General features: G+C 38.5%; 1 protein-coding gene and 1 long non-coding RNA gene across 2 annotated transcripts in view; both read left to right on the top strand.

Moving 5' to 3' along the window:
- The window catches only part of pemt (phosphatidylethanolamine N-methyltransferase), a 140596-nt gene that overhangs the window by 52085 nt on the left and 65189 nt on the right, over nt 1-23322 (top strand). The window contains exon 3 of the mRNA XM_022207735.2: nt 658-773. Within this exon, the coding sequence (XP_022063427.1) occupies nt 658-773 (116 nt within the window). The remainder of the gene's footprint in view (nt 1-657; nt 774-23322) is intronic.
- On the top strand, nt 3192-4759 carry LOC127531033 (uncharacterized). Its single transcript, XR_007937877.1, has 3 exons — nt 3192-3449; nt 4178-4286; nt 4446-4759. It is a non-coding gene; the product is annotated as an uncharacterized LOC127531033 (long non-coding RNA).

The following is a 23322-nucleotide window of genomic DNA, read 5'->3' as shown; positions in this document are numbered from 1 at the left end:
ACAGATGAAAAATCTACAACCATCTCGAGGCCAAGGATAAAATTAATAAGTAGAGTGCTTTTAATCACAAACAAAATATCATTTTCCTTGAAAATAAGTCAAAATAAGCAGTAATTTCAGCAGGAAAATGGCCAACTGGGTCCTGGTAGCTTTTCAAAAAGAATCAACAACAAAATAATATCAAGGTAGTGAAGAAAGTGCATTCAGTATCACAAGTCTCTGCAGTTTGTCTTTGTGCAGTGGTTGAGCAGCTTTTCGCTCAATAATTCAGTTTTATGGTATGCAACAGCACCACTGCATTATAATCGCTGCTCACATTAGAGAGCAGTGATTAGTTTTTTTGTATTTAGTGAAATATATATGATGAGGCTAACGTTTAGCAGCCCGCTGATTAGCATATGGACCATTCAGCAGGTATAGGGAAAAATGTTTCCTTCAGGAGCTGGTAGAGACAAACCTTAGAAGCAGAATGAAAATAGGACTTGCATTTATAGGATTAAGGAGACAACACATTTCCAAATACATTTTGTATACGTTTTGTCGTGTCATGATATGACAACATCATGACACGAATTTGTCCATACCATTTGATGGACTTTGTAAAGGCAATGCCACCAAATCATGACCTCTGCTTTCTGTGGAACTGTCTTTTGTCAGGTGGCGAGATGGGAGTATCGAACACAGCAGCTTTCCAAGCTTTTTGGCAGTCCTTACCTGGCCTGTTATGCTCTGGGCTTCATGATCATTCTGCTAAATGTGTACCGCAGCCACAGGTAAACACACGTTTCCCAATACACTACTGCTTAAAAGTCTGGGGTCACCCAGACAATTTCACGTTTTCCATGAAAACTCATACTTTTATTCACGTGCTATCATAATTGCAGAAGGGTTTTCTAATCATCAATTAGCCTTTCAACACCATTAGCTAACACAATGTAGCATTAGAACACAGGAGTGATGGTTGCTGGAAATGTTCCTCAGTACCCCTATGTAGATATTCCATTAAAAATCAGCCTTGTCTAGCTAGAATAGTCATTTACCACATTGACAGTGACTAGACTGTATTTCTGATCAATTTAATGTTATCCTCAGTGACAAAAACTGCTTTTCTATAATGACATTAAGTGACCTCAAACTTCTGACCGGTAGCATACAGTGCTGTGAAAAAGTATTCTTATATTTTTGCATATTTTCCCCACTTTAATTTTTAAGATCATAAAGTAAATGTAAATATCAGACAAAGATAGTCCTAAAGCCCAAGAGCTTTAGAATTGGCTTTGTAACCGTTTTCAGACTGATGCATACGAATAACATGCTTTATTTGTTCTTGAATTTCTTTGGATCGTAGCATTTTGTTGCAGCTTTTTGAGATCTTTCAGCCGACTCATTTCCTCTAGACAGGTTCTATTTAAATGATTTCTTGATTGAACAGGTCTGGAGGTAATCAGGCTTGGGTGTGGTCAGTGAAATTGAACTCCGTTTCCAAAAAATATGATTAGCCACAGTTAATTCATGATTTAACATGATGGATCCAATTACTTTTTCACACAGAGCCAGGTAAGTTTCGTATGCTTTTCTCCCTTAAAACAATAAATCATCATTTTAAAACTGCATGTTTGGTTATCTTTGTCTAATATTTAAATTTGGTTGATGGTCTTAGACATATAAGTGGGGGGAAATATTCAAAAAAATACGAATTTGAGAAGGGGGCAAATCCTTTCTCACAGCACCGTATATCTGCCTGTATTTGAGTCCTTTATAAAATCTTCAATTCAGATAAAATGTGATTAAAACATTAGAATTTGAATTCAGTTCCATGGCAAACTTCAGTGATTGTTGCTTTAACATTTTGTAGTAGTGTTATTGTTGTAGTGTTATTGTATTGCAGGACAGCAAACAACCCAAGGGTATTTTTCTTTGTTTCAAGTAGTCTAAGGAAGAGGTTAAACTCTAGCCTAGCCGCGCTAGACCCAGCTCTTAAGACACAAGGGTCTAGGAACGCTCGACAGGGAGGGAGGCGGGCTAAAAGGTTGTCTTTCAAATCACTCTGCAGCAATTGGGTAGGTATACAACCAATCAGTGCAACGAATAGGCTGACGTAGTTCCTAGAGTGCCAGTGGATTATGGCTAAGTCCCATTAGCTTCCCAACCAGCGGAGCCAACTGGTATATTAAGGATTTGCCATATCCCGTCGGCATAAGTCCAAATACGTCTTTCTTCTCATTGAAACACTTCAGTGCCATCCTTTGTTTATCTTTCAAGTTGAATTTTAGCTTCAAATCTTTAAGGGCTGTGGCCAAAGCCGAGTCGAAAGATAACTGTTTATTGTGCGCCGGTTGTTTCTGTCAGAATCGTCGCGCCTCTGTCGTCACTTAGTTACGCCCGCCTTCTGACTCTACACTTCATGGTGATTCGTCCGGCCAGTTTTAGGAACATCCAACCTCGAGCCTTATGGAGGGTAACTAGACCCACCCTGGCAGAGAATTAAATAATTAAATTCGTTGCCGTGGGTTGTCTAGCGCGGCTAGGCTAGTTAAACTCTATTGAAGAGGAGAAACGTGTTTCCTGGTAACTCAAAAGATGTCTGTTTCAGATGTTGTGTATATTTACTACTAGCCCCTGATAAACCTGAGCGATTAAACAATGCCAATATGTACCAATGATAGAAACAAAAAAAATAGTTTAATAGAATCACTTCAAATGCAGTAGATGCAAATTTTCATAAAAGCACGAGTTCAGTTTTGGGATATAAATTCTGAGCAATTTTCTGAATAGCTAATCAGCAGCAGCATCTATATATATATATATATATATATATATATATATATATATATGGCATGCCGTTTAGGAAATTATATATATAATGAAACTTGATATATATATAATGAAACTTGATATATATATAATGAAAGTCGATATATATATAACGAAACTTGATATATATATAATGAAACTTGATATATATATATATAATGAAAGTCGATATATATATAATGAAACTTGATATATATATAATGAAACTTGATATATATATATATATATATATCGACTTTCATTATATATATATCAACTTTCATTATATATATATCGACTTTCATTATATATATATCGACTTTCATTATATATATATCAACTTTCATTATATATATATCGACTTTCATTATATATATATCAACTTTCATTATATATATATATATCAAGTTTCATTATATATATATATCGACTTTCATTATATATATATATATCAACTTTCATTATATATATATCAAATCTTTTTTTCCTACCGAGCCCCGGAAGGGACATGTCCGTATGGCGAAGCGACAATGAAGGACACTCACCCGGACGAGAATTTTATTGAGTTTTATTTTGAAATCGGCCTGAAATACACAGACATTCAAGCAGTGCGATGCGCTAACAGTCTGCCATGCAGACCAGCGATCCTGATAATGGTAAGTTTTATTTCTCCAACATCCTGCTGTTATCCTACTATGAATACGCTAGCTACAACAGTCCCACATCAGTATTATGAACGTTCCGCCAGCTAACGCGGTCCGGACACCGGATCACTGATTAGAGGTTGGCGTTGAACTATTGTTTGCCAGCCAGTTAGCCGCTGGTAAGCTAACAAGCTATGAAACAACTCCTTTTAAAACCGGAGGAAAGCAGCAGCAATATTTCAGTCCAAGACCTGTATTCAGAACCTCCCACGCTGTTACACAATGACCCATTAATCATATTACTGAACTATATGGTTATCATTGAAATTTTCCTTGAAGAACCAGTGAACTCTTTGCGAACACATTTTAATTTATGTGTTGATTATGTTTCGTATCAGTAATACAAGTCTAAAAAACTGATTCAAATGATCAAGTTAACACAATGAAGTAAAGAGTACTGGTAATCTGCAGCTATTTTCATAATTTCAAGGTAAAATTCTGATGTGTGATTTTCTAGCTTTGCAGATGTGGAAATCCAATGCACTGATTTCTTATACACAGATGCTTTTGGTGTTTTTTGTTGTAAAATAAAACAAGGCATTTATCACTGTTGGAAATTATTACAGGTATTATTTGTAACACTTTCTAACATTGTATGGACAAAGCAATAAATCAGTTAATGGATAAAATCATTTGTATTACAGATGCTATCAACAGCATGTCTTGTTCATTTTATTTAGTTGTCGGCCTTGGATGATGAGGTCCAGTTACCAGGAGCACTAGTCTGCAGCTTACTGGTTCCGTCCTGCAGCTCCTCCACGCCGTCCTCCTCTCTACAGACCAAATCAAGTAAGATCTGTTTAGACTATGCAGACATCAACATGATCAGTATGTTATCTTTTGACCCATCCTAAAATCACAAAATAGAACATTTACTTTAAGTTAACTGTGTTTATGAAAATAGAAAATAATTACTGACAACTAGTACTTTTTGGTGCTTTTATGCAGGAAAAGGGAACCAGGAAGCTGCTTTGGATCCTCTGCAGTATCTGGAGAGGTCAGAGGAACGGTTCTTGGAACAGATCGGAAGACACCAAGACGTGACCTCTGCCATGCTCCAGAACATCCAGAAGATGAATGAAAACCTTGGTTGCACTGATGGGACGCATGGCGTCGGTGCTGGAGCAACTGTCCCAGAATTAAACTGCATTGTTGACTATTGGCTTTTCTAGAAAATAAATCTTTTTTAGTACTTCACCTGTTTTGTATTTTACCCATGCACTTTGGGTGAATAAACAGAAATTTGTGATGAGAGATGCAAATTTTGTCTATAATCTACAGAGACTTTATTCAGTGTTCAGTGCACACTTTTGTTACACACATTTTGACAGATAAGCAGTTGTGCTTTTCAAGCAGATTTTAGTCAGAAACATCAGTAGCATATGTTTTTTTTTTACTGTTACACCAATCTAGGTAGATAAACTGCACTACTGCAGCAGACATATTATTGAAATGTGCTTCTATTATGTGTCTACATACATTGCTCACAAATAGTTATTCAACTTTTGGGTGAAATTGATGGAAAATATAAAAAGTGCATGCTGTATTGATATATCATAAAAGTAGGGTATTTAACTAGAAACATGCAATAGTGATTTCCTCATCTCAAAAAAATTTATTGAATCAGAAGCTAACAACAGTGGAGGGTATGTCACAATAAAAATGTCTCAGTTTGGACAGAACAGCAGCCTTCAGCTGAAATCCAGTACAATTGTGTCCCACCAGTGGCGTGATCATGGATGTGTCCAGGCAGCAGCTGACCTCTGCCTCGTAATTAGCCTTAAGACCAGCTATAAAGATAAACATAGATATTATCATTATCATCAACATATGGTGCATGTGTTTAACCTTTAAGCTATGTAGGGATGCAAATGTAGTCGAAGCTAAGTAGCTAAGCTAATGCTAACACGTTCAGTGTTCAGAATCAAAACATCTCTAAAAATTACCTGTTTTCTCAAACGTAGTCACCGTTCCCTGTGACAACCATGAAGACAGATAATCACAGAAGAGCTCATCTGAAGAGCAAATGTCCAATAAGGTTCCTGTTTTTGTTTGCCATGTCCTTCCAGGGCTCAGTAGGAAAAAGTCTGAATATATGGAATGAAACTTTGAATAGATGGAATGAAAATCTGAACATTCTATATTCCGACTTTCATTATATATATATCTCAACTTTCATTATATATATATCAACTTTCATTATATATATATCAAGTTTCATTATATATATATCAAGTTTCATTATATATATATCGACTTTCATTATATATATATCAACTTTCATTATATATATATCAACTTTCATTATATATATATCGACTTTCATTATATATATATCAACTTTCATTATATATATATCAACTTTCATTATATATATATCGACTTTCATTATATATATATCGACTTTCATTATATATATATCAAGTTTCATTATATATATATCAACTTTCATTATATATATATCAACTTTCATTATATATATATCGACTTTCATTATATATATATCGACTTTCATTATATATATATCGACTTTCATTATATATATATCAAGTTTCATTATATATATATCAAGTTTCATTATATATATATCAACTTTCATTATATATATATCAACTTTCATTATATATATATCGACTTTCATTATATATATAATTTCCTAAACGGCATGCCATATATATATATATATATATATATATATATATATATATATATGTATATGTATATAAAAGGACCTAGTGTGTTTGTACAAGCTGCAATAGCAAAAAGAAAACACACTTGAGTGCAACAACAGCAGGGATGGATTCTATGGCTTGTAAGTGATGTACAATGTCTGAATATAAAGCAGTTTTCTCTTTGTTAAGGATGCAGTCATTATGTTTGAACAGTACTTTGTTAGAAATGTTCTGCAGTGTCTTTGCTGTAAATCTATATGAGAAAGAAGCCATGCGGGGCTTCTATGCAGACGTTCGGTAGATGGGATTGTATAAGTTGGTACAGCATACACCACTGATGAAAAATACCCAGCACATAATTATACAGCTATTGAACTACTTTTGCTGTTTGGTGATTTCCTAAGCTACATTGTGTTGTAATTGCAATTATTATTTTTTGTAGCTACCTTTTTGGCTTTATAAGATAGTAACAGTAGAGACAGACTAGAAATGTGGGGAAAGAGAGCAGGGGAATGGTATACAGCAAAGATTCTTCAGACTGAGAATGGAATCAGGGAGTCACTGCTGATGACATCTACGCGCATGGAGTATGCTCCCTGTACTTTCTTTTTGACCAGTAATGCATTCAATTTGTTCAGCAACTTGTCTATTAATGTCCCCTCTTGTCATTCATTCCTATTTGTCTCATTCATAATTTGCTTGGTTGGCATTTTCTTTCTTGTGCTATTGAAAGTGCGGAAATTCTGGCCTCACTTGCTCTGAAAGAACTGTGCTCTCTACCTGATTGGTGCTTAAAAATTCACCTGATTCCCTGTCAAGTCTAAAGGCTTGTCTTATGCAACTTCTATCTCAATTATGCACATTTGTTTCTACTTCGTAATGATAAAATGCTACCCCCATGCCTTAAATTATTGTGTTCATTTTTAATAGCATGCTAATTCTTTTTTCCCTTTCATCATATTTCTTCTTCCTTCCGCCTCTGTGTCTTCTTTTGTGCTCCATCTCCGCTGCTCTTTTCTTTCTTCCTTGCATCCTTATCAGTGCCCACGCTTCTGTATGTGCCAGTGTCACCCCACACCTGCCATTAAATCAGTGCCTTTTGGAAGTACACACTCCCACACCTCCCACTACGGATCAAAATGGTGACAAAAGACTCAAGGCAAGACCACACATATACAGTATGCCAGGACAGGAAGATTTTTCTTTTTTTTTGCCTCTCTCTAGGGATGTGTGTGATCTCTGTTGCCAGGAAACAGCACTTTTGGAAACAGCCACTTTGAAGCAATAAATTGTCTTGGTGGTTGAAAAGCATTTCTATCAACACAGTGAATCATAAAGCACTAAATACAGGACAAATATAGGACAAAAAACATTCGTTCACTCAGTTATAAAACAAAATTGTGAATGAGGTGAATAATGGTTCTATTACCAAATTATTCAACTCCTCAGAACTTACACGTCAATTAAATTATCAGGAGGCACACTATACATTATCTGATGTATAATGTCTTCCGCAGTTTTGTCAGACTAAATCTTGACGTGAATTTGATGACTACAAATATATACTGACAGCATGTAATAGGACCCAGGAGTGAAATATATGGACAAATCCAAACTAGGGAAGGGTCAGCTAAAGGATTCAGCTGATTGCATTCCTGGAAATGTTGGGCTGCCTCGTAAACACCATTTGAAATCATCCATCAGGTGAGTGGATTCACATTGTCCATCCATCCATTATCTCTATCACTTTATCCTCTAGAGGGTCGAGGGGGGCTGCGGTTTCTCCCAGCTGACTGCACTCACATTGTCCCAGGTGAATCACTGCACTTTTTATTTTAGCTGCATTGTTGCATACTCAGTATAATAGCGCTGCAGACCTGTCAACCTTTGCAAACCAAACCAGGTATCATATGTACAGGACTGCAAAGTGATCTGTCATGGAAACAGAATGCAGCTGTTTGAGGAGTTTAGTATGGTACTGCTGCTTTGCATATGTCCTAGACCATACTATATATGAAGGAGTGAATTGTAGGTAAAGTATATCGAGTTGCACAATGGGAGGGGTTGATGATTCCAGAAGTGCTCTTCTTGTTCTGGATTCCCATTTGTTTCTTAAAACAATATCCTTTATATTATTCAACACATACGCATGGAATTCTCCCAGATAATGCAATGATTCTTTGGATTTATATTATGGCCAGAAAGATCCATTTTTGTTTTTGATTGGTAGAAAAATGGAAAAGGATAAACCAAATGCACAAATGGCGTAACATATCATACACATATACAAAAAGGAACACAGTAATTGAACAGAGCTGCTAATTAAAAATACAGAAAAATGCCCACATAAACCAATGGCCGCTATGGACTGGCAAACTGCTTGTTTTAAGAGACCATTTAATTGTGCCTCCTTGTAACCAGCATTAGAATAAATCATCATTGTGTTCATTCATTATTTTCTTTCTCTGATAACTCACATGCTGCTACTACTGACAAAGACAGAGCTGTTCCATAAATTCCAAAAGACCATTTATCACCAGAGACAAATTTTCTAAAAGAAACCGTTTTCTTGTTTGCCTCATATGCTGTCAATTGTATCTATAATGACCACAATAATTTCACAAATGAATAGGCGTGGTGTTATACATACAGATGAATAAACACAGTGGCAAATTGTCGTTCTACTGGTTATGCATACTGTTTAATAACGATCTGTTGTTGATGGCAGTTCATCCAGATGAGCAGTGTCATTTTAGTAAGTGATTAGAGGGGTAATTGTCTGATCACACTATTAACATTTGGTAAAACTTATTATTTCTAGTGACGCCCCAGCATGGTGGATTCTGAGGAGTAAAAAAAAACACTGATTGAGCTCTCTGTTCTTTAGTCCACTCTGCAGCTCAGCGGCAGTTTGATGAGCTGCTAATTAAAATCAAATCAAACCTAAGGCCACTGCTGGTGTGCTAAATGTGATAGAAAGAAAAGACTGGACGTACTGTGTTCATTATGGATTGCCATACTGGTGCCCGCTTGGTTACACTTTGCTCAGGAAGCCTGTTAAACCATGGTATTCATATGCAGAAGTTAACACACTAGTTAATAATAAGTGTTTGGGTTTAACATATTGATTTTAGAAAACTGCACAATCCTGATAAAATACAATCAGCATTTTTTTGATCAAATATAACAACTTGACTGCCACAGAGCACAAAACTAGTATGTGCAGATGAAACTAATAGTTTCTTTTCATGTGAATTCCTCCAGTTAGCACATGTTATGGTGTTCTAATTGGAGGAGCAGGACTGGGAATTGACCCCAAATGCTCCAAGGTAATGAAATTAGTGTTCTGACCAGAGGTGGCTACACACAAAGGAAAATAGATTTTAATAAAAAAAAACAAGGACCTCTGACAAGAATGGCATGTAACAGTGTCACATGTACTTCCATTGACTTAATTTCAACAGAATATAATAGTGACACAAACAGCAGTAAGAATCTTTTGTCTGAAGCTTTTCATTAATCAGCCAGCTGTGGAAATTGCATATTTCCCCTCTCTTCCTTGAGTGATTTTGGGTACGCTTGGTTGTAAAAGTAGAAGTCCCTATTAATTTTTCCCATCGAAAATGTTAAGTGGCTCACAGACTACGGAGCCCCCTAGGGGACATATTGCGTATGTTGGTTTATTTCTCCGTGTTGTATTTTCTCTCCTTCATGTTACATTTTCTCTCCTTCATGTTTGTATTTTCTCTCCTTCGTGTTTGTGTTTTATTCCTCCGCGTTGTATTTTCTTTCCTCCGCGTTTATTTTTTAAGGAACACTTTTGTCATTTTTGCTGTTGACAAGTTGTTTTTCAAACAAAAAAGGAAGTTTGTTTTGCCTGGCAGACCGGCTGATCATCACCCTGGAACATTACACGCCAAAGGGTATATAATTATTTTAATGAATACCGCAGTGCTTCGTCTATTGTTCTGAACTCTGCTTATCTCAAGTCACATTAGCCCTTTCTGTATTTATAGCAGTTGGACTGCTTCGGTTTGCACGATAGCATGAAGCTACCACTCATTGCACGGGGTAGCATTACTAAAAGGAGCGCTCATTTTTGTTCACGTTTCTACTGACCAAACCGCAACTGTTTCTCTGAATGTATAAAAAGCGCACCGCCCCGCGCGCGGTCCCACTGAACAAAAACGTAAAGTTGCCCACAACATGGTGTGCTTTATTTTGTTAACAAACCGATACTCTTCTAAAAGCATTTGGCATATATTTTACAACCATATCACCCACAAAAGCCAGAAGTTTAGCCACTACAACAAACTTAATTACATTTTCAGCAGAGCTTATTACTGATCGACATACCACAGCGACAGGATATAGCACACTGAGAACGTAATATGGGGCGCACACCTCAAGTCTGCAGGGACCTGGAAGAGGACGCTTACATTATATCCGGTCACTGTGGGAAATAAATATGCAATATGTAATGACAAGTGATGGCAAGTGGAATCATTAACTCTACTACATATACATCACCCTATGTCAACAAAACAGCTTTGATCCATCAGGGCATGGACCTATGAGTGTGTCCAAGGGTATCTGCCACTGGGATATGGGCAGCTGTTCTATTGGGTAATGTGGGGCCTCCATGGAATTGGCTTGTTCCGGTTCACCTTATGGAAGCTCAATCAAATTGGAATCTGGAGAGTTTGGAAGCTGAATCAATGCGTTGGGCTATTTGTTTATCCCAACCCATTGGGGCACGTGCTTGGTCTAAAGTATAATTTAGATTGGTGGTATGGGTCATGCACAGGGGTAAAGTAGTTTTAAATTCTTGCCGGTACTATTACCAAAACCCTCGTCTCGCTCTAACTTCATGTGTTTTAAAATAACAAAGTTAAATAGAAACAAATAAAAACATATTTATATTTTATTGTAGGCCAATGGAATAGGTAGGAATTAAAAACACTTGAAAATACGGTAAACTTTTTGCTTGAATTGAAACACTGATAAACATCCAGAATACAAGGCTCTAAGAACAGACATGAGGTCACGAGCAAACACTAAGGGGGCGGCATAGTTCAGTGGGTAGAGTGGCCGTCTCGCAACCGGAGGGTTGCAGTTCGATCCCCCGGCCCGTCGTGCTCATGTCGAGGTGTCCCTGAGCAAGACACCTAACCCCTAATTGCTCCTGGTGGGTCGTGGTTAGTGCCTTGCATGGCAAGCTCCCGCCATCAGTGTGTGAATGGGTGAATGTGACGTATCATGTAAAGTGCTTTGGATAAAAAGCACTATATAAATGCAACCATTTACCATTTTACTAAGAATGGAACTGAACATCAAAACACAGCACCTAAAAGATTTTCCACAGAGGCCTAAAGTAATTATAGTAGTAGTAGTTACTTTCTGATTTTCTGTGGTAGCCCTTCTTCAGCATCCCTGTCTTTTCCTTTAGTCAAAGAGGTTATTTTCCTCACATTATTAAAAATTTTCAGCTAATCACAACAACATGTGGAATTTCAGGTGCAATTTACTGCTCGCCCCGTCCCGGCGCAAGCGGCGCTTGTTGACGTATATTGACGAGTTGTGGGAAATGTCACGGACTAGGTGACGAACCCGAGCAGAGAACCACACTACCAAGGTGAAAGCAGATTGAGAGAGTGATTTATTGCAGGGATGGGGGAAATAGTGGAGGAGTGGGGAATCAGCAGAGGGTCCAGGAGGGGGTGGTGAGGCGGAGTCCGGGGAAGGAACGATGGAGCCGGGGATGCGTGAACAGAGGAGGTTCCGGGAAGACCAGAGTACAGCGGGCGGGGAGTGACCGGTCACCTGGCAGCAGGGGGATTGAGCCTTGGGCACCGAAGGAGGGAAGCCCGGCACAGGAGGTCCGGGGAACGAGGCAACAGGCAGGCAGAAGGCAGGGGAGCCAGATGAGGGAAACTGGGCGCTGGAGGTCCGGGGAGGGAAGCCAGGCGCAGGTGGTCTGGGAGCGTGGAGACGGCAGGTAGACCCGGGGGCACAGGAGGGGAGCCAAGGAGGGAATCCGAGGAGGGACGCAGGCGGGGAGCCAAAGAGGGGATCCAGGGGGGTACATGGTGCAGGCAGGGATCCGAGGAAGGAGTCCAAGGGAGACACGAAGAAGACAGGCAGGTCGGGAGGGGATCCGGGCAGCTGGGCCGTACTAGGCGAAAGGAGAAGATAAACAGTGTTAATCACAATTCTTAAATCCGGCAGGCTTAAGCGATGATAGGGAAACTGACAGTATAGTCGAGTTTACGATCTGGCAGAGAATGGATGGATGAGCCGGTCTTTTATTGTCAGGGTGTGTAATCAGCCGATGAACCACAGCAGCCCGGACTCTGGGGAGAGAATGCTGATTGTCAAGTGGAGCCAGCCGTGAGGCTGGGCTCCACTTGACACAGCGCAGAGGTGGGAGAGAGAGGGAAAGAGGGAAAGAGGGAGAGAGAGAGATAGGAAAAGGGGATTTGGACGCCAGGTGGGACAGGGGGAGGAGGAGGCCCTGACAGGAAATGTCCCAGTGCATTAAATCAAGCACACCTACTTTCTATTGGCTGCTATTGGCCATAGCAGTCGCTGTGTTATGGAAAGTAGACACATGCGAACTCACGTACTCCTGAGTGAACGGTCGATAGCAGGCAGCCGGGCAGCGTACCCATAGATACCGGTGGAAGAGCAGCGTACCACCACCGGATCTTTTCCCGGTACTGCATACCACCACCACATCTTTTGCCGATGCGCAGTACCAGACCGTACCGGCCTACTTTCACCCCTGGTCATGCATGGAAGAACACAAGGTTTCCCAGCAGAACATTTTATTATACCAAGGTAGTCAATGGCATTCACGTCACATCAGCAATGTTCCTGTTGCGGTTCATCAGATCAATGTTTGTAATTTCTGCTCTTAACGACACAGCACACCTAAAACATCCCTCTGGAAAAACATTATTACTGCCTTCCATTCCAGCTAGCCAACAGACTGATGGACTGATCGTCGGACTAATTACCTTACAGCTTTATTGTCCTGCTCGTAAATTGTCTGTCTAATCGACTTACTTACACACTGACTAATTCACAAGCGTGCTGATTGGCTGACTGAGAGCCTCATCTTTTTATAGCTCTGCCTGACAGAAATACAGACTGTTTGACATGCATACAGAGGATACAGTGTGTATTTTTATTTTTCAATGTGATGCTCTCTGCTCATTATATTCAATAATAAACCTCTGGGGAATGCTGTCTTGGCTTTAGTGAGTCCATTTATTAGTTTGCTCTGTTTAATTGACTCTCTTGCTATTTAAACAAATAACATGGGAGGATTGAGATTTACAGATTTAGTAGTATTAAATGTAAAGTGTTACGCTTCCACTTCCTCTGTGTTTCTATTTAAAATACATTAAAGCTACAAAAAGAACAGATCAAATCCCGTATCTGGGCTTCTGGTAGCAGTTGCCAAACCAATTGCTGAGCTTTCAAGATTTTGTCTTTTGCTCAACGATGTCCTTTGTTTGACAAGTGTATCTTCTGTATTATCCCTTTAATGGTTTGCTGTCAGTACAAAGGCGTTTGTCTCTGAATAAATAATTTATTGTGGCACAAGTTTCAATTTGGGGTAAAATGCATTCTGGGATTTTATAATTTATCAATGTGCCAATTTTGCTTCAATATTGATAACTGCTAGCAGCATGGCTGTAGAGATTACAGCAGTAGTCTCTACAGCCTACAAACTTTGGTGCTCGCTTGATTGTAATTTTTGTAGAACTGCACATAGATATTTTTTGATAAAACATCTCAACAATTATTACTCCACGGAATGTGATGGAGTTATGTGACAATCAGCCTATGTTTGTCTGCAACATGACTCAAAAACGTAATATCGGATTTAAATAAAATTTTCAGGGAAGTTTAGAAATGACAGAAGGACCACCTGATTAGATTTTGGCAGTGATGTGGCTTTTAGTCTGGATCCATGGATTTGTTAAGGATTTTCCGTATCATTGCGAGATAGTGGCACGGTGTCACTGTAACAATGACAAGTGAATGCTACGTCAGCTGCTTTCTGACGATCACATGATTGTGATCCTACTAAAAATTAACCGCTGCAGATATATTGGGACTTATCGATCAGAAATCATACAAGGAACAGTTGATTAAATTCTAAGAGTGTTTCCGGGTCCCATCAATTCCCACTGCCCGCTACATATTTAGGTCTTGTGATTCGGTATCCGTGCATAACGTACACATGCATAGCACACGCCTGTGCTTAATGGAAGGTCATTTTTTATGAAAGATTTGATCTATTGGAAATGATACAAGGACTGAGCAGGCTTGGTGGAGTACTGTGCTTTCTGAGTGCTTTTGCTGTTGTAAATGAACTTTGGAAAACATTGATAGTTTCAACAGAATGCCTTTGGTGATTCCCTGACTTCTCAAGTAGCACCACTAGCAGGCCAAAAATTTAAGTCACTAGGTAAAAGATCTCTGTTTTTTTTTCAATGAATTCATGACCACCAAGATGTATTGCTGTGCCTAAATACAGCTTCACAGAACTTAGCATACTTTCAGACAGTGTGTAGCTGCTGTCGCTGCTTCTGGTGGTTTCACTGTAGTACCAACAGAAGTATAAATAATAATAATAATAATAATAGTAGTACTAGTAAAGAGGCAAAGAAGATAAAGGTTTGAAGCTGCTCTCACAAATGCACAAAGTTCTTAACTGTTGCTATTGGAGATAATGGTTTACCTTGTTGCTACAGCTTCTGCATGACCATGGCAACCACAGAAAATACAACAAAGGAAATGACACTGTTGCTGGTTTTACTAGTGTCTGAGTTCTTTGTATTATACAGTGGGTATGGAAAGTATTCAGACCCCTTGAAATTTTTCACTCTCTGCATCATTGGAGCCATTTTCCAAAATCAAAAAAGTTCATTTTATTTCTCATTAATGAACACTCAGCACCCCATCTTGACAGAAAAAAAAAAACAGAAATGTAGAATTTTTTGCAAATTTATTAAAAAAAGAAAGTTTTTTTTGATTTTGGCAAATGGCTGCAATGACACAGAGAGTGAAAAATTTCAAGGGGTCTGAATACTTTCCGTACCCACTGTACAACTCTTTCTTTAAAAAAAACAAAACAAAAAAAAAACTCAGCTTTAAGTTTTTTAAGTTTGAATATCCACTTTGGTAAAAGTGGCAGTTTTTAGGATTTTACTACTCGCCAATATCTGTAAACAGAAAACCACATTCTGTATTTGTTAAAATAGAAGCAACAAAGTTCCCTTTGTGCGCTTCTGAACCACATATAGGGGTGCATCCTATCATTCAAATTTTATTGAAAGGTTCATCTATTGGAACTCTGTAGGATGATTTCCTGCAGAAAACATCAGCTAGTCTGATCCAGTTTTTGCTGCAGCAGCTTATGGACTCTGTTAAGTCCTTCCTGAGGGAATGGACGAAATTAAAGCTAAATAAAATGCTCAGGTGAAAACAGTTTTTTAAAGAGCACTGGTTCACATACTTAAAGACTCAGAATTGACCCCAAGGCTCTTGAAAAGGATTCATTTGAGCCCCTGAATTGGCAGACCCAAGGTGAATGTCAATCAAGACATCTTTGTTGTTTATGCTGGCCTCCACTAAGTTCATTAAGAATCTACAGGTTCCCATCTGTAGCCACTTCTGGACAGGTCTTTCTGACTTTCATTTGAAACAGGCAGTTGAAATATAAACTATGTAGGTGGGTGGGAAATATGATGGAGAAGCAAAAGTTACATACCTCATATCCTTGTAACCATTTTGCATTATGTCTTGCAAGTGCATCAGTACTAAAAGGAATGCTTTGCATGCACTTCTTGTCACTGCATTGTACTGGGGCTGTAGTGACAGGATGTTTCTGGTTGGGAACTGTAGTCTGACTAGAAAATACAGGTCAAGGTCTATGCAATATTTCTGCATTTCATTGCTTTTAACGTCAGAAATTATGTGAGCAATGACGGAAAAATACAAAGCCTGCTTACAGTGCTGAAGGTGGAAGTGTATCACATTTGACATTAGGGGAAAATGGAATGAATAATTAATAATAATCATCAACAACTAATCGACATAGTCAACAAAAACTGATTTTAAGTTGAGTGAAGTGTGATTGTCATTTAGTTGCTGGACTTGAAACGTATCCAATACCACTTACTGGAGTAAAGTGTGTCACTACTTGATAAGAGTGAGTGCTCTATGTGATTATGTAAAGAGATGGACAACTTTGCATAGTCTGGGAACATATGGACCAAAGTTACCACAGCACAGGATAATTAGAGAAACACTGGAGAAACCAAAAATATAATCATGTCTTCTGCTAGCGCATTGCAATCTCCATGGTAAGCTAAGGCAGCAACGTAGGGGAAAGTTTTTTTAAACTACAGTGAGGCACTATTCACACAAACACACATATATGTTAGGGTGACCATATGTCCTGTTTTGCCCGGACATGTCCTCTTTTGAGAGGTTGTCCGGCATGTCCGGCCGGCGTTTATAAAGTCCTTCAAATGTCCGGGTTTTTGATCTTGCCTAGCTTGAGCGCGTCACAGACCAGTGTATTTATCATTCACGTTGAATGGTTTCTTTGGAAACACGCTCTGAGAGGCGGAGTTTGAGCCGAACCCCAGAACGACGTATTAATCATTCACAAAGCAGTACAGAGGCACTCCACACTCACTCACTCCTCGTAGGCTAACAGGCAGGTAGACACACTGCGAGAGAACACTCGAACCGAAAGAAAATACCGAAACGCAAATGTCATTTCACTGATGAAATGCGAAAAAAGGACCCCTGTTTTCGTCCGGGTCGTGTCAAATGGGAGGCAGAATGTACAGTCTGCAAAGCTGGGACTTATGTCTCTGTGGCTAATAAGAAAAGGAAAAAGAAGGAAAAAAGGACTGTTGACTTGAGGCATTATTTCTATATTTTTTTCATTTGCCATTAGACACATTATTTTGAAGAATGGGCTAACTGAACATTGAAGAATAGGCTACCTCTCTTTTTTCTTTTTGTTTAATATTTTGAAGCATTATTTCTATTTTTACATAATTGATAATTGGGAGGTTATTTTGAAGAATGGTACTCTACCTCACTTTTCCTAACTAAGGTGTAAGTGTTAGACTTAAGAGAGATGATTATTTCTTATTTTGTTAAACATCTGAATACATGTGTTCATACACAACTTGAGTCAATAACTATTAAAGACTAGAGCATGCCATATTTGTATGTGACTGATGATATTGTTTAGGAGAATTGCTTTAAATTAATAAATATATTATTTATAAAGCAACTGTTTGTGAGTGTTTTGGGCTATTTTTCTGTATATCCAGGTAAAGTGTTCTTTTCTGGAGAATTCAGAATATCTGTTTAACTGAGTTTGAAGCACAGAAAGCCCCCTGACCCATGGAAAACCCCTAAAAATGGGGGGCTGAAAATTTTTCACGCGCGAGCTGGAAGTGTGTCCTCTTTTCAGAGAAACAGAATATGGTCACCCTAATATATGTGTATTACAAAAACACACAACTGCGATCTTTACTGTCATTATTGTTAGGGACCAAATTATATGCTAAATGTATGAGCTAAAAGAATCATTCAAAAAATGTGCATGTCATGTGCTGAATAATCCAGTGTTCATTTTTATAATTGATAAATTATTCATCTATCAAATCCCCATTTGCAGCCTTATTTGATCAGTTTTGTATATTCTTAAAAGTCAGCAAGGGGAAAAAAATGCTCTCAAGAAGCCATCTTAATTAGCTATTTATGTATTAAAGAGAGAAGGACATGATTAGCAATTAAGGTTAGTGTAAAACTGCCATGACCCATTCATTTTATCGTTTTTAGCACAATCGAACTTCACAGAAATATGCAAGAAATAACGAGAGCATGAGAACCAAATTTGAAGGTTTGTACATTAAATTGGAGGTAAAACTCCAGAGTTCTGATTTGCGCATGTGAACTAAACCGCCTTGCTTTTTGGGCCCTCTGCTTTACAAAACTTTGCTGTAAAGCAGCTTATTGTGAAGCTTTTATTGACTACCGCTCTAAACATCTCCACCTTGACACTCCCATACTTTCCTGTCCTCCACTTCTTGTCATTTGTCTGTGCCATCAGACTTTCAATTTCACATCTAAAAGATACCACAAGGACAGATGTATGATATTGATGGTTTGTGTGTGCATAAATTTCTTTTATCTGATGAGACTGCTATGAAACGTCATGCCAAAGTATGCCATACAATAGCATTTAACAATGTGGGAAAACATGTTTATCAAGAAGTTTTTCTGTATCTCTGCACGTCATCAGTTGTTACAGTCCATTCAGAGGTCAATCCCTCAGACCCACTAACCCCCTGCCACAAATCCATCCTGCAGACCCCCTTTCCCATGTCTTTTCCAATCCAAATCCCAGCAGTGTGCCTTGCCGTAGCACCTTACTTAACAGATGGCCCAGCGGTCGCTCTTTGTGTCTGACATGGCAGAACAACATGCAGCATCACATTACACTTCCTGCTTCCTTTGACAAAGGGAGAACACCATAAGACTCACAGCACAGACCCCATAACCCAGTTTTCTCCTGTTAACCCCAAACCTGCTTTTGATTTGGGAGTCATTTTCCTCTGCAGGAAGCACACACGGCATTCAGACAAAAACCCACTAGTGTGTTAATGCTGACACATACGTCGATAGACACACACAATTCTTTCGGCCCAGCACCTGTATGTATGTTCTCTTTCAATTCTACAGAGATTTAGCCCCACGACATATGTTGTGTCAAAGCAGCAGGACACTTCAACCTTAACTAAATCTAGACAACCTCAGATTACAAAGTGAGGAACAAGAACGTCAGACTGAAATAAGTCATAACCAGTCTTGACACACTGTGCGAAGATAACACCTTGCATTTTTTTGCCTTAGTTCTTTACCTATACTGTCATGAAGTAAAAAAAACACTTAAAACAATTTTCAAAAGCATCTCTTAAGTGACTTCTCCTTAACCGCTTGAGTATGTTTAATTTGTCATTCCAGAAAATGACTTGGCAAATACGTCAAATCTAATCTATGGCCTGAATAAGTCAGAGTGTAAAAATCTTTGTTACTACAATATGGTATTCATGCAGTTTAAAGAAGTACAGTACATGTTAAAATTAAATAAAATATTGCAATGTTGTCTTAAATGCACGAGGTGTTGTCATGGAAAGTAAGACTTTTGAAGTCATCCTCTGGAGATCATGTTTCTCCCGACACATTCCACAAATTATTGTTGACCCTGGAGAGGCTGGAGTTTGGGTCACATGGCTTGAGCTCTTTGTCATGTTCCTTGACCTTTTTCTGAACAGTTTTTGTGATGTAGTGGGGCATGTAGGGGCATGTAGTCCTGGTAGCGGAGGCGACAGCCATCGAAGAATGTTGAACATTGAAGGAATGTCAGAACCCAAAGCTTCCCAGCAGAACATTATAAGAGGATCAATGTTAGGCCCTGCACCTGTCAGTGGTCTGAATGTTGCATCTGATGGATAAAGAATGTACTTTAACACAATAACTATTTCTTCTCGAGCCTCATTGTTTTTTTTAAATACATAGTTAAATACAATAATTAATTAATGTCAGGTCTCATTTGTCAACACATCATATATACACTACCAGTCAAAAGTTTCAGGTCATGAAGAATTGTCCTTATTTTTGAAAGAAAAGCTAATTTTTTTCAATGAAGATAACATGAAATTAATCAGAAATACAGTCAAGACATTGTTAATGTGGCAAATGACTATTTTAGCTGGAAACAGCAGATTTTTAATGGCATATCTACATAATTATAATTATATTATTATTATGTTAGTACATGAATAAAAATGTGAGTTTTCATGGAAAACATAAAATTGTCTGGGTGACCCCAAACTTTTGAACAGTAGTGTACATCCAGATGGAGTATTTTTGTGTCTGTGGTTTACTAACTTTGCAATATTTGCCAGCATTAGAAGAATACAGGGTGACCCAAAAGTTTGGAAACAAATGCAAAGTCTATAATCCAAATAATATAATGTTATTTCAATAAATCAGTACCACAGATATATTCAACAGAGTAACAGATTAGTGTAAAACAAACATATTTCAACATGTTCATGTTTGTTTGTTATACAAAGTTGTGAACATTTCCACCAACTGGTTACACTGGTTATACTGGTATCTTCTGGAATGTATCTTCATTCATGCTTATGAAGGTTCCTCAAACTGGCCAGTAAATGTTGCCTCATAGTACTTTTGGATGTTTAAAAAAATTAAAACTGTCAGATACTTTACCATCAAGAGTTTTGAAATCTGACACTGATGGCTTGCATTTTGAAGTTATGCTCCAGCATACCTGTACCTACGGTGGCCGACAGGTGCAAACGCGCTGCAAACGGCAAAAGCGCTGCAAACACAGAAATGATCCAAAACCAAAAACTCACAAACACATAAAACACATACAAGAAAAAAATGCTGCAAGAGAAACAGGCTGCAATCACAGAAACGATGCAGAAGCAAAGACTTTAAAAAATCACAAAACAGATGCAAACGAAAAATGCTGCAAATATATAAAAACACACACAAACCCCCAGAACAACAGCAAGAGAAAAATGCTGCAAATTCAATCCACAACGGAAGTGCACCAGACACAAAGAAGAAGGAGAAGAAGAAGAAGAAAACATAAAACATAAAGGAAAACGTACCTTTTCACACTGAAAGAAATTGCACGCCTTCTTTTTCTTCTTTTTCTTCTTCTTCTTCTCCTTTTTCTTCTTCTTCTTCGTGTCTGGTGCACTTCCATTGTGGAGTGACCTGGTGCACTTCCGTGAGATACTATGCTTTTAAGTTATTTTATTATGCTATAACAAAAATGGGTAAAATAAGAGTGAATTCATGCACCCCCAACTCAAATAGACACTGCAGTTAAACTTTGTTTCCAAACTTTTGGGTCACCCCGTAGATTCGGAATAACATGGATTCGGGATCAAATGATGTTATGAAGCCTCTATGTAGGATTATACGTGACTGCCATTTTTCACCTAGCAGTGGGCCAGAAATCCAAATTTGGTCAAAGCAGAGGAAGCCAGAGTCGAGCTGGAGAATTGCCACTGGAGGTGGTTGTGTTACAACAGTGTTGTTGGCAACAGTGCTACTGTGGAGGCTTTGAATTTCTGCAATTCAGTCAAAGGACAAATCTGCCTGTAGTGTGATGCCACGAATGGAGCAGAGTTACAGCCAGTCTTTTGTGCTTTTGTCAGAAACCGCTAGATACTAAAGTTTTACTGCTAGTTTCCTGCAAACTGTAAATCTTTGACACACACATTTGGAGAAATACGAATTTACAGACTTGATGTTGAGGTTGTCCCTGAAAGTCTGATTTCCTCTGTTTGGATTTTTTTTTCATTGAATTGCAGAAGTGTACACTGTCCTGCATGTGCAACACTTTTGACTAGAATACAAACCTAAACATGATACCTTCACCTCAGTTTAAGTGCTGCACTTACACACGTGGACAAAATTGTTGGTACCCCTCAGTTAAAGAAGGAAAAACCCACAATTCTCACTGAAATCACTTGAAACTCACAAAAGTAACGATAAATAAAAATTTATTGAAAATTAAATAATCAAAATCAGCAATCACTTTTGAATTGTTGATTAACATAATTATTTAAAAAAACAAACTAATGAAATAGGGCTGGACAAAAATGATGGTACCCATAACTTAATATTTTGTTGCACAACCTTTTGAGGCAATCACTGCAATTAAACGATTTCTGTATTTGTCAATGAGCGTTCTGCAGCTGTCAACAGGTATTTTGGCCCACTCCTCATGAGCAAATAGCTCCAGTTGTCTCAGGTTTGATGGGTGTCTTCTCCAAATGGCATGTTTCAGCTCCTTCCACATATGTTCAATGGGATTCAGATCTGGGCTCATAGAAGGCCACTTTAGAATAGTCCAACGCTTTTCTCTCAGCCATTCTTGGGTGTTTTTGGCTGTGTGTTTTGGATCGTTGTCCTGTTGGAAGACCCATGGCCTGCGACTGAGACCAAGCTTTCTGACACTAGGCAGCACATTTCTCTCCAGAATGCCTTGATAGTCTTCAGATTTCATCGTACCTTGCACACTTTCAAGACACCCTGTGCCAGATGCAGCAAAGCAGCCCCAAAACATTACTGAGCCTCCTCCATGTTTCACCGTAGGGACAGTGTTCTTTTCTTCGTATGCTTGGTTTTTCAGTCTATGAACATAGAGTTGATGTGCCTTACCAAAAAGCTCCAGTTTGGTCTCATCTGTCCAAAGGACATTCTCCCAGAAGCTTTGTGGCTTGTCAACATGCATTTTTGCAAATTCCAGTCTCGCTTTTTTATGAATTTTTTTCAGCAGTGGTGTCCTCCTTGGTCGTCTCCCATGAAGTCCACTTTGGCTCAAACAACGACGAATGGTGCGATCTGACACTGATGTACCTTGGCCTTGGAGTTCACCTTTAATTTCTTTGGAGGTTGCTCTGGGCTCTTTGGATACAATTCCAACGATCCGTCTCTTCAATTTGTCATCAATTTTCCTCTTGCGGCCACGTCCAGGGAGGTTGGCTACTGTCCCGTGGGTCTTGAACTTCTGAATAATATGAGCCACTGTTGTCACAGGAACTTCAAGCTGTTTAGAGATGGTCTTATAGCCTTTACCTTTAAGATGTTTGTCTATAATTTTTTTTCGGATGTCCTGGGACAATTCTCTCCTTCGCTTTCTGTTGTCCATGTTCAGTGTGGTACACACCTTTTCACCAAACAGCAGGGTGACTACTTGTCTCCCTTTAAATAGGCAGACTGACTGATTATGAGTTTGGAAACACCTGTGATGTCAATTAAATGACACACCTGAGTTAATCATGTCACTCTGGTCAAATAGTTTTCAATCTTTTATAGAGGTACCATCATTTTTGTCCAGGCCTGTTTCATTAGTTTGTTTTTTTAAATAATTATGTTAATCAACAATTCAAAAGTAATGGCTGTTTTTGATTATTTAATTTTCAATAAATTTTTATTTATTATTACTTTTGTGAGTTTCAAGTGATTTCAGTGAGAATTGTGGGTTTTTCCTTCTT

This window comes from Acanthochromis polyacanthus, chromosome 19 (assembly GCF_021347895.1).
Source record: "Acanthochromis polyacanthus isolate Apoly-LR-REF ecotype Palm Island chromosome 19, KAUST_Apoly_ChrSc, whole genome shotgun sequence".
Lineage (NCBI taxonomy): Eukaryota > Metazoa > Chordata > Actinopteri > Pomacentridae > Acanthochromis > Acanthochromis polyacanthus.
The sequence above is the reverse complement of the archived record's forward strand: the minus strand, read 5'-3'. Positions and strand labels throughout refer to the sequence as shown.